At 38.2% G+C, this 16,839-nt stretch overlaps 3 protein-coding genes across 3 annotated transcripts; 1 reads left to right on the top strand and 2 right to left on the bottom strand.

Moving 5' to 3' along the window:
- Positions 1-706: 706 nt before the first annotated feature.
- LOC108628461 (F-box only protein 33) lies at positions 707-12,485 on the bottom strand. The gene is made up of 6 exons (XM_018030390.2): positions 12,045-12,485; positions 11,615-11,709; positions 10,964-11,539; positions 10,651-10,893; positions 10,381-10,576; positions 707-10,302 (listed from the first exon to the last, which is right to left on the bottom strand). The coding sequence occupies exons 1-6, from the start codon at positions 12,315-12,317 to the stop codon at positions 10,171-10,173; spliced, it is 1,515 nt and encodes a 504-aa protein (XP_017885879.1). The 5' UTR covers positions 12,318-12,485; the 3' UTR covers positions 707-10,170.
- An 80-nt stretch (positions 12,486-12,565) lies between these two features.
- LOC108628458 (uncharacterized) lies at positions 12,566-14,828 on the top strand. The gene is made up of 4 exons (XM_018030380.2): positions 12,566-12,699; positions 13,055-13,770; positions 13,967-14,082; positions 14,211-14,828. Exons 2-4 carry the CDS (start codon positions 13,447-13,449, stop codon positions 14,374-14,376), a joined length of 606 nt encoding a protein of 201 aa, XP_017885869.1. The 5' UTR covers positions 12,566-12,699; positions 13,055-13,446; the 3' UTR covers positions 14,377-14,828.
- On the bottom strand, positions 14,752-16,661 carry LOC108628456 (uncharacterized). Its single transcript, XM_018030375.2, has 5 exons — positions 16,550-16,661; positions 16,013-16,339; positions 15,620-15,943; positions 15,130-15,543; positions 14,752-15,066 (listed from the first exon to the last, which is right to left on the bottom strand). Exons 2-5 carry the CDS (start codon positions 16,322-16,324, stop codon positions 14,851-14,853), a joined length of 1,266 nt encoding a protein of 421 aa, XP_017885864.1. The 5' UTR covers positions 16,325-16,339; positions 16,550-16,661; the 3' UTR covers positions 14,752-14,850.
- Positions 16,662-16,839: the final 178 nt, after the last annotated feature.

Here is a 16,839-nt window from a genome sequence, read left to right as displayed (position 1 = left end):
CCCACGGACTTTGTAAATGCGCTACGAAAGGGCTTGACAGTCGTCTAAACAAATCCACGTGCTTCTGCGCATTCCCTTCTCTTTTGAATCTGCATCGGTAACCGCCAATCGGGCGACGGTCACCACATATTGGAGGGCGTTTTAAATCGAACCGCTTCCAATTCCAATCTGACCGATCGCGGACTCCGAATTTATACTACCTTCTTTTTTAATAAAAAATGATGTAGGTCACCAAATCTAAAGATTTTGTAAATTAGAACACTTCTGTTTAACGACACAGAAGAGAGATTACTAAAGAGTGGCATGTCGCACGAAAAAGTCGGCAAAATTTGATAATTAAAGGAATAAGAAATAGAAAACAAGACACTCGTCGATGCTGAACAAATGCCAGATACGAGAAAGGTCCTATGCAATTTTTTTCGAACTCCACCGAAAAGAGCAAACACCGACTGTGTTTTGAGGCCCCATTCGCTGTCCCAGCGATTACACGGGAAAACCATTCTTTAATAATATGTCCTTGGTGATAACGATAAATCATGTGACTGCGAGAAATAAAAATATCAGTTCAGATCAGAAGTCTTGAGAAGAATGGATTCTTAAGAGAAATATTTTTGATTATTGTAAATGATCGTTCTAAATAACTTGGGCCTAATAAGCAGAATAAAGATTGTGATAAGGATCTGGAGAGGTATAGAAACAGTCGAGGTCCTGTTTATGCCATGCACAATTTATTAATTGATTGATACATTTTTAAAAATTGATATTTGCGAAAACATTTGATTTCTATAATCGAAGAAGTAGTGTAAAAATCATAGACCGGCGTACAATTCTACGGGATGTTGGAGTTCAAAGAATACTGATTCTCATTTTTCTTTTTACACTCTTTGACAATGTGTCAACGATTTTGCATGTCACAAATGCTCGTCCGGGGGTTACGTTTGTCTATATACAAAAGAAAAAAATCACGAGTAATAACAGAATCGGAGAATCGTATAACAATTGTAGACAATTACGATATAGCTACGTTACAATAATCGATTCCCATCGTTCGCGACGTGACGTTCCCACAATTCGTTTCCGGTCCCCGATCTTCCAAGTACAATTTGTATTTCTCCGAATCTTACTTCTTTGGATTGAAAATATTACTGGACAGGAAGTCCTGTCGCGAACGATGGGAAAAGCCGGCGTCGTAATTGGCCGTAAAATACAACAGGCGTAGTAGACAAGATAATTTATAAATACACGTGTCTCGCCGCAATAGGTTGCAAGCAGATCGGAAAAATCGTAGTTTTAAAAGGAACGTACCATACGCTTGCTATCCGCGTGGACATAATCGTTCTACATCGCTCACAAAGGGAGTCGAGCATACACACGGGCAACCAACAATTTACCTTCCTATCAGCTTCAAAAAATCTAATAAAAAAATGATAAAATTCAAGAACACTAATAACAATGAAATATATTTCTCCAAAAATAAATAGTTTTCACTTATCTAACACATACGTTTGTATACTTCTCCAAATAAATGATATTTGCTTCTTGAAAAGAAAGAAGGCTGCACATGAGCGTAAACTTCTAAGTACAGTTAAATCTGATTGTTCCGGATGCCCGCGTGTTCATGTGCACCTACTTGGAAATTTCACCGAAACTGATGGCGAAACAGATAATACATTGAACATAGTTTACGTTCGCAAAATACGTGCGTGCGCGTGCATTTTAATATCCGTTTAGCTATATACATATTGAAACGTGTGTCGATCTTTCCGTTGTCCATTAATTCCAGTCTGCCACCGAGCCGATCGCACGAAGAAGAGAATGTCTTAAAATCAGGTACCACGTTGAATCACCGACGGGTGTACAGTCGGCTTCGCGAACATTCCTGGCGCACACATAACACGTAGATATGCACGCATCGATAAATCGTAATGACTCCGTATTAACACTAGAATTACTCAAGTAAGTAAAAAGAGTTCATTAATTCTCATAGAAATTCGATAGATACGTTGTGATCGACTTACGGTCCTCTGTGAAACAGGTGACTCTTGACGATGTTATCTTCTCGCAAAAGTAACCGAAACACATGAGACAGTCCTGTTTACTTGTTTTTTCTTTTTTCATACGAAATCCAACGAAAACGAGTTATCGCGTGTCAAAAACGGGAATATTGGACCGTGAAAGATCGAAGGCAGTAAATTTTTGTTCCTTACGCAACGTCAGCGATAAAATGTTGCAACCGTCCCGGTGAGTAATAACGCATCGAATCGGGGTTCAACGAACTGGCCGAATCGAAAATCCGCTTGGCTAGATTGAGATCGATTTCGAGTCTTATACACGCTTTTCTCTTTTTCCGGCATTCGATTCACTTTTCACGCGGCGTTCCATTAAGCTCTCTCGCTGCCAAAACGAGCGGTCTCGCAACGGTTCGCAATTACATTAGGAAACGCCCAACAAGCTCGAGGAATATCGAGAAATACGTTTACTGGATTTCCCTCCGCGCGTAGCACTTAAAATCCATCCATAATTGGTTCGACGCATTGGTTGCGAGTATTCTGCCATAAGCGAATAACGCTTGTTGCTGTACGATGTCAGCTCTCTGAGCATTAAAACAGAACGCGATGGAACAATCCTTTAGGATTTTAAATTCATTCAAATATCTTTTCGATCACAGAGAAACATCGACGTTTGCGACGGTTCCGATCTCGCAAAATCGATTCTACAATCGATCAACCGAATAAAATATGATTAACATTCCCTCAAGAACTGAGAGAATCTATTCACACACGCACGCACGCATATTACATACCGTTCGTTAAGCTTTGTCGACGTCAAGTACAATAACTTGGAAAAACAACGCGGTATAAGTATGTATATATTAATACGAAGAGATACATATTTCTTTTACGCGATGATTGGTTCTTTTTTAGACGAGAACTCGCGACGAATCGCAAGCACAATAAATGACTTTCTTCGTTTTTCATTCCCCAAATCCTCGGTCCTTTGCGCTTTAAGCCTTCCTGGATTTTCGCGTCAGCGCGAATTTAAGCGTTTGTTTCGCGTCGCGTTTAGCTCACTGTCCGGGGATCACACGTTGTCACACTCTATGAATTTCCTAAACATTACCTAGATTCGATCTTAAATTGATATCACAAAAAAGATAGTCGTTAGGAAAACTGATGTCATTTAGAAAAACGACGAGTTTCAACGGAAAGTTAAAAATATACCCAGAGAAGAAACAGACGACTGTACCACGCGCGTGTGGCGTTTCCTTTTTCTTTATCGGCATTGAGATTCTAAAAGAAAATCATCGAACAGATGCACGTAGACACTGGACATCGCTTTTTTCGAAAAACGAAAAAAAGACATTGATGTACTCGTCCCCCTAACGCGTTGCAACATCGAGTCCTCGCTTATTAAATGCAAAATCCATCGAAACACTATTCACCTATACAGATGTACGTATGTACGTTGTAACTATACGTATACATATATGAACGTTCATCTTTGAAAAGTCGAGATCGGCTGGGATGAAAGCCGAGATTCTCGAAGAACTGTTATCGTTTTTCCACGTGCATTGTTGTTCATCTCTTCTGTTATACACGTGTTCGTTCCCCTGTTATTTATCATAGTGTGTCGTGCTAAGAGAGAAACTTCGAAGTGCACTAATGGGTTTTTGAAACACGTTGTGCCTACGACGACTAAAAAAGTGTGTGCATAACGTGTGACAGAGACTTTTATCAATCATGGTAACCATTGTGTGTTTACGTATTTCGGGCTGTTCCCCTATTATTTGTCAAGAACAGAGTCCGCGACTTAACACTGGTAAACTGGCATGCGATGAACGTGCTCGCAATTGCACAACGGACCGTGTACGTATTGCACTGTTAGAAAACCACAGCGGCGCGCGACGCGATTAAAATATTTAACCACAACGGAATCGAACAGCACACGTGCGTTAAGCGCGTGCCGCGAGGAAGAATTATTAAAATTATACTGGCACGCGAAACACGACGAAAGCGAGTATAATTTATTTACTATCCTATGCGGGATGGTGAAATTAAGTATTACCGTAGAACAGAGAAACAAGTCCGTCAGAAATGCAGATTTTTCATCGACGCGAATATTGCACGAGGGGTATCTCGAGTTGTCTATCCAACGGAGATAAAAACTAAGCGCTACTTTATAGTACACGATTAAACTATGCTTCGTCTCCTTAAAACATGGAACACTGACGCGATATACATACGTATGTATATACCGAGGAGCAAGCTAGTTCGCAAGAACGAAACCGTTTGAGTATACCTGTTTGAAAAGCATTATGACGCTGGTTCGTTAACACGAAACGACCTCAACCGATTTATTTTTTCCCTTGGAATAATACGTCCGAAGTTGAACGACAGCGTCGGAGAAATGCATTACACGACGCGAGGCGATAATTTGATACTTCACTGAAAAATTCTCCGAGCGTTACGCGGTAATAACATGTCGAACGCGTCGAGATAACGTTATCCCATCGGCGGAGAATCTTCCGCGCGCATTCCATTGGAATATTGTTGATCGTGACTCACTAATCGTTGTTACGATTTCAATCCTCAACCGGGAAAAACGGTCCTGCATCCGAGAACGTGGAAATCTAATCGTCCTTCGGCATGAGATACGACCGTTTAACATTGATCGAAGTTTTCGAAAAATTCCGATTCAACAAACAACGATGCCCATGACTAAAAGTCTGTGACCGTACGCTGGTTCTTTGTCTTTTGGTATATTATACACGAACGCACACGCGTCTCTAGAGCTAGGACTTCCGCTTAAACCGTGAACGAATATTAAACACTATAAGACATCCATTTTGGGCCCGGTCATGTTTCATTTTATTATTTATTTTTTTTTGTTCTTCGCGAATGCTTTCCGTTTTTGTTCATGTGGAAGATATCAGGTATCATCTTGCGTTTCGACGATAAAAAATAGCTTGCTCGCGTTTGCTATCTCTGCTCTTAAACTTATATACATTATCTAACGCAGTTTTGGTAAATACCCTTCGGAATACGCACTTCTTCTACCTTTCGTTCGTATTGTCCGTCGATTGTTGGACAGCGCGGTCTCATAAATGAACCTGTCGAATGGTTTCTTTACTCCTTTCAGTTAAATACACGAAGGTACTAAAATAATCGAGAACATACATATCAACTTTATATAAATTATTCAACCCGCATTTCAGACCTTCCGATCGAGACTGTCGCGTTTTCGTTCATCGTTTCTATCTACAATACGCGTCTGAACGATTCCCATACCCGCAATGCTCAGTTTCTTTCACGATTCCACGAAATTTCGCGGAACCATCCTCTCCAATTCGCGTTTTCATGCCGCCACGTTTCATCCTTTTCGATTGGAATGGATTATATACTTGTAAAGTATATTATGTATATGTATATATATACAGATATAGATAGATAGATATATGTATATGCACGAAAAAAACATTGCTGGTGCTGTATCTGAAAAGCGTTTTGCAATCCCATGAAACAGAACGAATCAACGAACGAACTACATCGAACTGAATGCTTCTCTTGTTCGTGTGAGTGGTTTATTCGTAATGCCGGCTCCGTTCTATCACCGCTGTAAAATATTTCTTTCTTCTCTCGTTTAGGAACTTATAATACTACTCGTGGCGAAACAACGTCCTGACTTTAATCCCGAGGGTCGCGTTGGTCCAACGAAGCCAGGGGTTCTTACGATTTCCATACAATCTCTTTTGCGTAATTTCGAATATGTTTGATGGAAATGCACGTACATACGTGTAGATTGGATAGATCGTTAGATCTGTCTCTTGTAACACTACCGCCAGGTCTCTGCCAGATTTTACAAGCTGGAGAACCAATTAGACAACGGCTATCCCTTGCTTCAAGATACTAAATTAACTATACACGTAATCTGTTACGGTACCATGTAATTATTATTTTCTCGCAGCTTCTCGAGTGGAATGTCGGGTTGGCTTAAGTAACGTTCTAGTTCACTATGTTACAGCTTTCCGATTATTCGAAGGAACGCAAACTCTCGAAGAACCCCGTCGTTGAAGACAGTTATGTATGTGTTTCCCTTGGTCATATGTTTATCTAGACCCAAGCGAAGTATTTTGAAACTACATGGAATACGTCAAGACGGTAACCACTGCAATAGTTAGACCGGGCTATCTCGTCGAAGGACAGTTCCCACCTGTCAATTAATAGTCATACACGCGACGAACGTTTTCGCACAACAGATCTTCCAAAAGCACTTCTAAACAGTTTGTTTTCTTCATTTGTTGTAGGAATTGCATGTCTCGCATAGTTTTCCTGATACACGCAGGTTCTCGTCTTCCTTCTATTAACTGTAACCCCCCTTTTGTTATTTCTTTAACATCCTATGTATGTATTTGTATTTCTCCTTAACGCACGCTTGTTTCCTACTCTCTCGCCACCTTCCCTCGAGCACCCTTTCTAAGATTTTATATTTTATCACAGATGTTTTGTCCTCTCGATTTTAACGCCACCCCTTATTTATATGCGTAGCCCACTCGGTATTAATTATCAGCGAAATTATTCGCCTTGTCATCGCTCCCTATGCTCTTCCCGTTCATCATTTCTCTATAACTTCGTCCCTCTTCGTATGTTTCTCTCGCTAAGCCGAAACGATATTATGATCACAGCTCTCGATCTTGCCATTTACGCGCAAGAATACACGGTTCACACTAAGGCCTGCCTTAGTACAAAAATATACATTCGCTTCTTAAAAAATAGATCTTAACATTCTGTACTGGCTAGCGTTCGTTTGATATTTTACTTACAGTCATTTTGATTCTTGGCAGGCTGTCTTAAAGATTAGTATTTTATCGGCTAACGAGAACCTCCGAGTCGAGTGAGCTTTCTCGTTTTTTCTTTTTTTTTCGTTTTATCTTTTTTCTACGGTTTCTCTTCACGGGGCGCTTATCCCATCTAAACGCTAGCTGGTGCACCATCCCTTATTAATTTGTTTTTGTTCTCTAAGCGACTCGCATATTCATAAATTCGGTGTTCGCGTGGCATCAATCAGGGGCGAATCGACGAGGGCCGCGATCTAAGACGGAAAGCGAAGACCATCGAAAAGGATACAACATTCGAGACAAGCGATTATACATATGGTATGTATGTATGTAGGTACAATTAGCAACATCGATGTGAACAATTCGTTAAAAGATGCGATTCGCGAACGATGCTTTCCGTTTAGTCGGTGTCGTCCTTGTTTTTATGAATATGAGAGGTCGGACACGGCGAAACGTGCGGACCGCCTAACTGTTGGCTATAATACCTTTATCGGTAGGTTCAGTCTTATGCTTGGTTTGTCGTTCAAGCGATTTATAATCGATATACATATAATGCTTGGTAATTGGGCTTGTGTCCGTTGGGTTAAGCGACCGCACGCGTCCTTTTTCTTTTTAATTATTAGTTTTTCATTTTCTACGCGCGACTTTGTACACAGGACTTCGCAGAGATGGTTACTACGTATCACCTGACATTTTGTCTGTTTTGTTGCTATTCAACTTGTTTGGATATTATTCTCGTTCTCACGCATCTTTCATTTTAATCCCCGTTTCTCTTTCATACGTTTTATCATCATCTCGCAACGATCATATTACACGTTCTTTCATACTGTTCGCTCTTGTTCTCTTGCTCTCTCTCTCTCTCGCTCTCTCAAGACTCACACGCCGGGCACCGTGCGCCCGCGAGTATACTGTTATTTTTTTAATGCGGGACTTCATTCGATTTAAAAAAATAATAATAAAAACGACAAAAAAATAGACGAGGAGAGATTTTTAAAAAAAGAAAAAAGAAAATAAACTTGATAAATAACATCTGGCCCGTTCGCACAGCATCAGTTGGTCGGCGAACAAATAAGTGTTCGCATATTTGTTTTCCTCGTTTTCTTTATATGTAGCAACGAATAACCGTCGGATCCGTTTTGTAAAGAATTTGCTGACCTAAAAAAATACGCGCGCACGGAATACGAAATGAAAGGGCACGAGCATACCTTAACTGTCGGTCATTTTTTCGCGTGAAACATGTAGGTGTTCCCGAAGCGAATCGCCGAAAAAATGTCAATTAAGGTGTCTACGATTATTTTCTTTAAACTGGTGGCTGTCGCGTGTCAGATTTCTTTCGGCAAATTTATTCTTACCGCGACTCAGGTACTTGTTAAGGCCCGTTCATCTTGTATAACAGTGTTTTTTCTTTTTCTTTTTTTAAATCGTTTAAAGATGTGTTCTCCTCGTATTTTGTGCCTAGCTCACAATCGGACCATTGCTTTCCTTATTTTGTCTCTTGAATAAACAGTTATACATTGTTCTTAAATCTTCCTTTCTCTCGTTTCCTTCCTCTTCATTTAAATTCGGGCGCAACTCCGCAATTTTTTGCGCGTGTCCAAATATTTTTCAAACGCATGATTATATATGTACAGAACCACATATAAAAAACAATGGTATACGTTGACTACAAGTACGATATACACGACGATATAATAATTATACAAGGGCTCGAAAAAACGTAAATAATCTTTCAGAATAATAGACTGTTGTTTTGTTGTTACTGTTTTGGTATTTTTCTTTGCGTTGTAGATCGTTTCCATTCTTTTTCATTTTTTTTTCATTTTTTTTTAATCAGTTTAAACGTTTTCGAAATCGTCATTTTAATCGCACGACAGAAATAGATGCATCCGGCATCCGGATATTAACGTTTAAAGTTCGATAGATAATACAGATATTACATACATATACACATACACGATTAGCTACTAATTCCTCTGATTTGTTTTTATAGATTATCTATAATTGTGTTCGTTTTCAGCGGTCGCTAAGAGCACGGTGAGGAGACGGTACTCACAAAAAACATTTAACATCGATGCCCCTTTTTCTAGTTTATGTCTAACAACACGACACAAAATCATGCGTGTTTTGATGCGTGTCTGTTCAACTACATTACGTACCACCGCATCGACCGCACTCTTCTCAGCACACGTTGATTTAGTATTTTATACAAAAGCGTCCGATTGGTTTTGGTATTAAAAATAACCTCGGAACGCTGTTTCGAGTTCTTACTTGTGAGTGCATCACTTTTACGCTTTCTTTATTATTTGTGCAACTCGACCGCGAACTCTCTTTCACGAAGCGTATCTCAGCGTTCTTCTTTTCTCACATTGCATGCTCTTGGCGCTCGCCTCGATCTAAATTTTCCATACAATTGGAAAAATATCTGTTAACAGATTTTTCTACTTACATACATTTGGAATTTTCGTTACGCTTTCCAGTGGAACATCGTGAGAGTGGCCCTTTCTCTCTTTTGAGTGTCATTCCTCTTCCTCTCTTTCTTTCTTCGCTCGCTAACTCTTGCGTTTCGTGCGATGATCGGCCTCTCATTCGTACCAGTGTACCGCTTATACATCCTTAGAAACCAGCTTTCTTGTAATATCGACATAATGTCACGTTGAAGGTCCGCTTTAGTGTGACCCCGATCGTCTTCTAATGCTCCATTCTTGTCTATCAAGAATATTGTTATATTCATATATTATACACTCTTCTTCTTTCTCTTTCCGTCGATGAGAGGGAACGATCACGGGTTTCTATATTGCTCTTATTTTGATCGTTTCTCGTTTTCGAGACCACCAATGTTAGCGGTAACACGTGACCGTGTCACGGATGGTTTTTCATCCAAAAAACCAACAAAAAAAATCTATATATTCCCCCTTTCAATAATCAAAAACACAGGTGTTTCTTACTCAACTTGGGTATCAGATCACGGACTCAAGAAAGACAGTGGTTATCTATGGCATGACATGTTCTCGTGAAAACCGACAAAAATTATCGTAAAGGAGAACGTTGTGTGCGTTTTATACCTTCGGTGTTGTTTCTTTACACACGAGAACTGTGTGATTCTTACCTAACAGGCATCTCTCAATTAATGACTTCAAAGCTACGAATTTAACACTCGTCCGCTGTATGATGTTCCAGCCGTGTTGTGTTTTCATAAAAACAATTCTTATAGAAAAATAAAGAATATAACTTTATAACTTTACTTCTGAGAATGTAGCTCGCCCAGCAACTGTTGATGATGTCAATCGGTAAAGTACGGTGTTGGTAGAGCGATCTTTCCTTGACATAGTGAAAAATTACTTTTGGTCGCGGAGGACCAACGGCATGATCACTTCTCTGCTGTCACCGCCAAAGGGATCTTTCACAACTGCAGGCAACTCCGCATCGCTTAGTGGTTTCCATCGGCGTCCCATTATTTCTTGTATCTCCTGGATTAATTTAAAAGATATTTTAGAGATTTCTGACATTTTCTTTTTCGTTAGTTTAATATCAATACTGAAACGTACGTGTGTGATGCTTTCAGCCTTATGCCAAGATTCACTATCAGACACAATGAATCTTTGCGCGAACACTAACGACTTAAGCGAGTTTCCACGTAGGCGTGCTATGGCTAATAAGTTCTCTTCTTGATATTTGTGGCCTAGATATACAATCTCCACAAGTTTGGTGCACTTCCACGCAATCAATATTAACGGATCAGGGCTGCAGAAAGTAGCGAATCTACTTATTAATAAAGAAACTAAAATTTTACGACGATTTTAAATAATGTTTCATACCTGTGATGATTTGGTTCGTCCGGAATAATTCTCGTTAACGGGTCCATCGAATCGATCCAAATTACAGATTTTAAACAATGTGAATACCAAATGGGTAACCGATGCAACGCTCCGATATTAACGTTCTCACAGAATAATACTTTTAGATGTGTAAGAGGCATGGAAGGGCAAAATATATGTGTATCTATAATTTCAACGCCGACGTAAGAGTGTATAAGAGTTAGTCGTAACTCGCATTTCGGACTGAAAATGAAGAGAGTCCCAGTCAGCAGACCGTCATGATACTTCGTTACAGTTAAGTTAAGTTACTTACTTCTTCTGGACAAATGTTCGCCAAGCACCGTCAGTTGTTCCTACATGCTGATCGTACCAACCATGCACATGAATCACAAGCCTTTCCAAGGTACCGCTGTCCAATGCTTTTAGCAGAGAATCACTTACGAATTCGTAATCAATCGTTAAAAGAGATAATCTGGTAAACGAGTTGAACATATCCTCGCAACCAAATTTGAAGAAATTATGATCATCTGGATCATCCCTAACTGATGCCAAACTGAGTGTTGTCAAGTGCTTGGCGTGGCGTTTATGCAAGTGTAGAAGAATGAGATTGGCACTGGTTGCTAGATCTTCTATGCATCCCAAGCTAAGGGCTTCCAAATGATCGGTTGTGTTAATAACTTTTATAATAGACGATACCAATGCTCCCGTGTATTTTTCACTGTCTTCATATTCAAAATTACTACTGCTAGATTCCAAGAACAATTTACGAAGTTGCCTATTGTATTCCAACTTTTCCAAGAGAGCTAATATTTCTTCCGCACAATAATTTGGTGTACCACACATGATTGTAACTTCTTGCACGCTGAGTCCAAAACTATCTGCCAAGCATCTGTAAGGAAAATGAAATCAATTAGGAAGTTGATCAATAGATTTTGTAAATGGTCATATAAGATATTTTACATACCGAGTCCATGCTACACTGTCTTCATCACGTAGATAGAATGTGATCTTTTTCCAAAAGTGAGGATGAAAGAAAGCATACCTCCAATTTCTACATACCTGAAAGTTAGAAAATTACTTTTAAAAAATGAATATTTTAAATAATTACGATTTACGCTTCACATATTCACACGACCAAATGCTACAATATAGAGATAATAGAAATGAAGATGAAATAATAGAGGGGTTAAAACATCGACTGTCAGAAAAACAGGTATCCGGAAGATAAACGGCAGAAAAATAAGGTAATAGGCAAAACGGTTCCAAATAAACAGTAAATATATACCGCAGAATGAAAAAAATAACGAGTCACGAACGCGAGGACTTTGATTACCCACAGTGTCGGGTCGAGATTTAAACGGCCTTGAGAGGCCTTGAAAAAACTTCAAGAATACCTGGGAGGCTCTCAACCGGCAGTCGTAGGGCAAATATGAGAATATTTCCTGTAGTATGATGCTGGGCAGGTTGTTCCAGCACAGATTATTGTCCTCTTGCGCCATTTCTGTCGTACGATTTGCACCTTTGTAGGACGAGGAACAGCTGTTTGCCTTTACCGAAGACAGCTGCCCCTCGCACTTTTTTGACATCGCCTTCTCCGTCCCGTCACTCTCCGTCGGGCCTTTTAACTGGTCCAAATACACGATGTCCCCATTCTCAGCGTGTATCATGTTTAATCTGTATGTGCGGCGAGCTATATCCTGGGAAATCCTCCGGACTCGGCCACTGTTTCTTCGTGGTGAGCCTCCTCCACGAATCAAAATAAGAGCTTGACGTGTATTGCGCTCTACCCGTAACTACCGACCACTCCAACTGCCATTCGCGATGTACATTTTGTACGCATGGTACGCGTCAAATCCGCGGCTTCAATTGGTCGAACGTCCACGCATGTCAGCTCTGCGTGCCTCGTAACGTAACATTTTGATGAAACATAAGCGAAAATTGTTCTACAGTGCAACGACGCAAAATTGCGAATTCTAGATTAAACAGAATTATCAGTTTCATTCAACATTAAGAACCATCAGTTCTTCACGGAGTGACAAATTTCATGATGTGATCTTTTCCTCTCTAACATCATTTAATTATAATTATACTGTCTGAATATAATTAATGCAGATACATACAATAATGTTTTGAAGTTTGTTCACAATATCGCACCGTAACGTATCGCACAATACTTAAATAATTGCGATCATGAAGAATAAGTGTATAATTAAGTATAAACATTATCGCGTAAACGCTGTTGATACATTATTGACATATATATGTATATAATACATGTTCGTGTATACAGGAAAAATTAATAATTGTAAAAAATTTCTGCAATTTAAAAACCCGTTATCGCAACCTCGTATATGTATTTAAAGCCACAGTAAAGATATACGATACGTAAATTTTATTGTTGCAGATAACATTCGTGACTTCGTCATTTGACAAACCAGTGAACGTTCAAAATAAGTATCGTGAACCTACACACTGTGTTTCAAGTGAAACGGAAAATATGTAAAGAAGAGAAAATTTTCTCTCTGATATACATACATATATTCGATCAAATATACTGTATATCTAAGTGAATATTTGTTGATATTCTGGGATCTATATTTAACCATCGCATGTAAATGCGATTCCGGTCTTTAACATATATACATGGATGCCGCGAAATAATAGTCGAAGTTAAAACGAGCATGAGACGTTAGTCGCATATAAGCCGGGTCAACATGGAACCCGAGATTAAACGTGAATGCATAGTGCTGCGCTGTTTTCCTTCTTAGAATTTGATTTTACAAATGACACGGAACAATGACACGCTCGAAGATCCAGATGATAAAAGTTTTCGTATTTCTGTTGATCTTCCTATTAGAACAGAGCGCAGTATGCACTGGAAGTTTTAGGATAAACAGAGCCGTACCTGAAACAACATCGGTAAACAAAAGTGTCGCTGAGACCGCGAAGAATGATACAGCACACGTTTCATTGAATGCGCAAAAGAAACCGCAACAAAGTGCAATATTACATGGCGACAAAACGACGATCCTCGAGGGTAATGATAAGTCCGTGGACAATGTAACCTCAAAACAAATAGACGTTAACAAAACTGCACAAAGCACAGACACGCAAAAGAAGGTTAGTTGAGGATGGGAGGATTTGAATTTTTACGAGCTTGTTCCTTTTTCAATTTCGCGATATACTTAACGAAAGAGAAAAATGAGTATGATTTCATTTATCTACGTATTAAATGGAATTTTGTGTGTGTGAATCAGTGTGAGTGAGTGAGGAAAAGTTCTCTTACTAAATGATTAATAATGTGAATTTTCAACAGCATGTGGGTGAAGAACATGCGACTTCTTTAAACGCTGGAGCTCTAAAGCGTGGTTTTTATGTGTTTGTGGGGCTAAGTGTTCTTGTCATGGCCTATATCGTGTTCCGTAGCTTTAGGTACTTAGCATTTATTATAAGATCGAACTTTTTCCTTGGCAAACTTAAGATGCTTTTGAAGCTGATATTTGCATGTAAATTGGTAATGTAATTATGAGCTGTATCTCTTATTTTGTGTTTTATCATAGGTTCAATAAAACACGTGCCCAAATGGTCAGAAAGTATGGTGTTCTTGCACACAGACAAGACGTTGAGATGAGACCATTACCACTGGATGAGGAAGACGACGAGGATACAACTGTCTTTGATGCCAGTAACGTTTTAACGAATAATGTTCAACATCAAAATTTATAAAAATAATCAGCAGAATGCTGAGCACTGTTTCCCATAAATTTTGATTCATGTAAACAGATTTGTCCTCAATGTGATGATTTGAATTTAACAATTCAAAGTGTTATCGCAAACATTGGGTTTGGTATTTTTCATATGAACTTGCTTACTTGTGTCCGTGACATTTTTACATCATGTATGCATTCCAAATTTATGCTTTCTGATGATAGGTATTGTCAAATGAAAATGAGATGTTCTTATGAGACTTCTCAGACTTCTTAACTTAAATAAGTGATAACAAAAGGACTTTGAGTATCTGTCGTTTATAAAAGAATAAATGATGGGTATCTATATCTACTACTATACATACTATATTTTAATTAAACTGTGTTGTTATCATTGAAGATTATACAAATACAGATTGTCTCTATTTTATTTAACGCTACAAGTTTAATAAAGTATTATGTATAAAATAATATTTATGTGCTGTCCGTGCAATCACAAGAAACCTTTCTCGACAGCGTGTACGATGATATTAGCTGACCTGAGCCGCCCACTTTGCGACTTAATGTTTGACAATGTCCATACATCAGCTATATCTACTGCGTTATCATCTTTTATTAAATCTAAATTGAATGTTTCATCGTCATCCAACACAGACATTGGTATTACTTCCAGTGAAAATATCATACCATATACAAACTGTTCTTTCACCTGAAATTATGATATTTAGGTACTTAATTCCATAGATATCATAGAAGTACGAATTCAATTTACCTCGTCCATGAAAACGTTCCACGGATACAAGCTCTCAGGGTTCGATCCAAGTAAACTGATAGTTTTACATAATTCATTGTGATAGGCTTTTAACAAATCATCGAACTTGTCATGGAAGATAGACTTGTTGCTACCAACATAAATGAGAGTAGATAGATCCACGACTGGACTAGCACATCTTGCCAATTGGAAGTCGAGTATCAAAGCTTCATGTTCGGGAGATTTTCGAGTCATGAAATTTGGAACCCATGCATCTCCTTGTACAACAACTGATGTTGGATGATGTTTCCGAGCACAAATCTCCGTAGCTTTTTTATATAGATCACTAGCTTGATAAGAATTAATTTTTTTTTCTGCCTTGCTACCAGGATATTCTACAGCTACGGCATTTTTAGCAATACTTAATATCATTTCCTACAAAAAAGCAATTAGCGTTCTTATATTTCACAGCACAAAATGTTTTAAAACTAGAAATAACTATTAATCTTACATTAAATCTTCTGTACCAATTCCAGTGTGCAGGACTGTAATATGTTTCACGCAAACTTTCTACAATTTCCTCAAATTTTTGTTTATGCTGGTCTTTAAACGCAAATGAAATTGCTTGAAATCTTGCTAAACCTTTTACAAGTATTAAGAACTGGTTATAATCTAAATTCGCTTGTCTTGGTACAGACTTATATCCCAGAAGACTAACATCTTCCAATGCTATGAAATCATTTTCACCATTCTCGAAAGCAACTAGACAACGTGGAATACATAATGCTTGTACTTGATTCTTTTCCTTCACAAACTTCTCAAATTCTGGAATGACCTGGATGATATTTTACAGCTAAAATTGTATATGGTACATGAAAGTAATTAGGAACTTCATATTTTATACCTTTGTATAAAAAGCAATCTCATTGCTAAAGAATTCTTGATTTCGGAATGTCTTCCTTCTGGCCAGATTTTCTGGTAGACATTTGACTACCATGGAAACTTGTACTTCCTTCCCATTAACAGTTCCATTGACTTTAATCTTATAAATAGTTGACAAATAACTATCACCTGTAGCATCTCTCGTATTGCACTCCCAACTTAATACGATTGCCTCTTTCCCATGCACAGTTTGCAATGCAGTTCTTAGTGTTTCCTCAGTGAAATATTTGCCCACTTCTTTCAACTTGGCATAATCCTTGTTAGTACTTGTCATATTTCTTCGTGATTACTGACCAAATTTTTAAATAATTATACTTCGGATTGTGTATAATTAGAATAAATTATTAAGTAGTATTATGATCTTATGAACTACCAACTTTAACTAACAGTATGATGTTAGATGCCACAGGTATTTATCAAGATCTTATCAAACTTTTGTGTACTGATAATTGATACGGAATTTTTTGCTATCTATTTATCTTATCAAAGTAATACTTACTTTTTGATTATGATTTGTAACTCCTTTTTTTGTTATATGTTATTTAGGAGCAAGTCTCTTTCCTCTTACCAATTGATACCAATAATAAAGTACTTATGGGAGAATTAAATGACATCACTAGAGACATCAAGGACGTACGTTACACGTGGCAGAGTTTTATATTAATCAGAAGTAAAAAATCATAGTATTAAAATAGATAATACAATGTATTACTAAAACTGATTATAAGTTATAATTAAAAAAATGGACAGAAAATTTCCATTTAAAATTCGTATAAAAATATATTATAC

This window comes from Ceratina calcarata, unplaced genomic scaffold (genome assembly GCF_001652005.2).
Source record: "Ceratina calcarata isolate Rehan_Ccalc_2016 unplaced genomic scaffold, ASM165200v1 scaffold525.2, whole genome shotgun sequence".
Taxonomy (NCBI): domain Eukaryota; kingdom Metazoa; phylum Arthropoda; class Insecta; order Hymenoptera; family Apidae; genus Ceratina; species Ceratina calcarata.
Note: the sequence above shows the minus strand (reverse complement) of the source record. Positions and strands in the feature narration are given on the sequence as shown.

What these genes read in the sequence shown, in the direction of transcription:
- LOC108628458 (XM_018030380.2), top strand. Translation starts at nt 13,447, where the DNA reads ATGACACGCTCGAAGATCCAGATGATAAAAGTTTTCGTATTTCTGTTG. An exon ending in GCACAGACACGCAAAAGAAG is followed by an intron (nt 13,771 to 13,966) that starts GTTAGTTGAGGA and finishes AATTTTCAACAG; the next exon opens with CATGTGGGTGAAGAACATGC. An exon ending in ATCGTGTTCCGTAGCTTTAG is followed by an intron (nt 14,083 to 14,210) that starts GTACTTAGCATT and finishes GTTTTATCATAG; the next exon opens with GTTCAATAAAACACGTGCCC.
- LOC108628456 (XM_018030375.2), bottom strand. Translation starts at nt 16,324, where the DNA reads ATGACAAGTACTAACAAGGATTATGCCAAGTTGAAAGAAGTGGGCAAA. An exon ending in AGATTGCTTTTTATACAAAG is followed by an intron (nt 15,944 to 16,012) that starts GTATAAAATATG and finishes AATATCATCCAG; the next exon opens with GTCATTCCAGAATTTGAGAA. An exon ending in GGAACGTTTTCATGGACGAG is followed by an intron (nt 15,067 to 15,129) that starts GTAAATTGAATT and finishes TCATAATTTCAG; the next exon opens with GTGAAAGAACAGTTTGTATA.
- LOC108628461 (XM_018030390.2), bottom strand. Translation starts at nt 12,317, where the DNA reads ATGATACACGCTGAGAATGGGGACATCGTGTATTTGGACCAGTTAAAA. An exon ending in GCCGGTTGAGAGCCTCCCAG is followed by an intron (nt 11,710 to 12,044) that starts GTATTCTTGAAG and finishes TCTAACTTTCAG; the next exon opens with GTATGTAGAAATTGGAGGTA. An exon ending in GACAGTGTAGCATGGACTCG is followed by an intron (nt 11,540 to 11,614) that starts GTATGTAAAATA and finishes TTTTCCTTACAG; the next exon opens with ATGCTTGGCAGATAGTTTTG.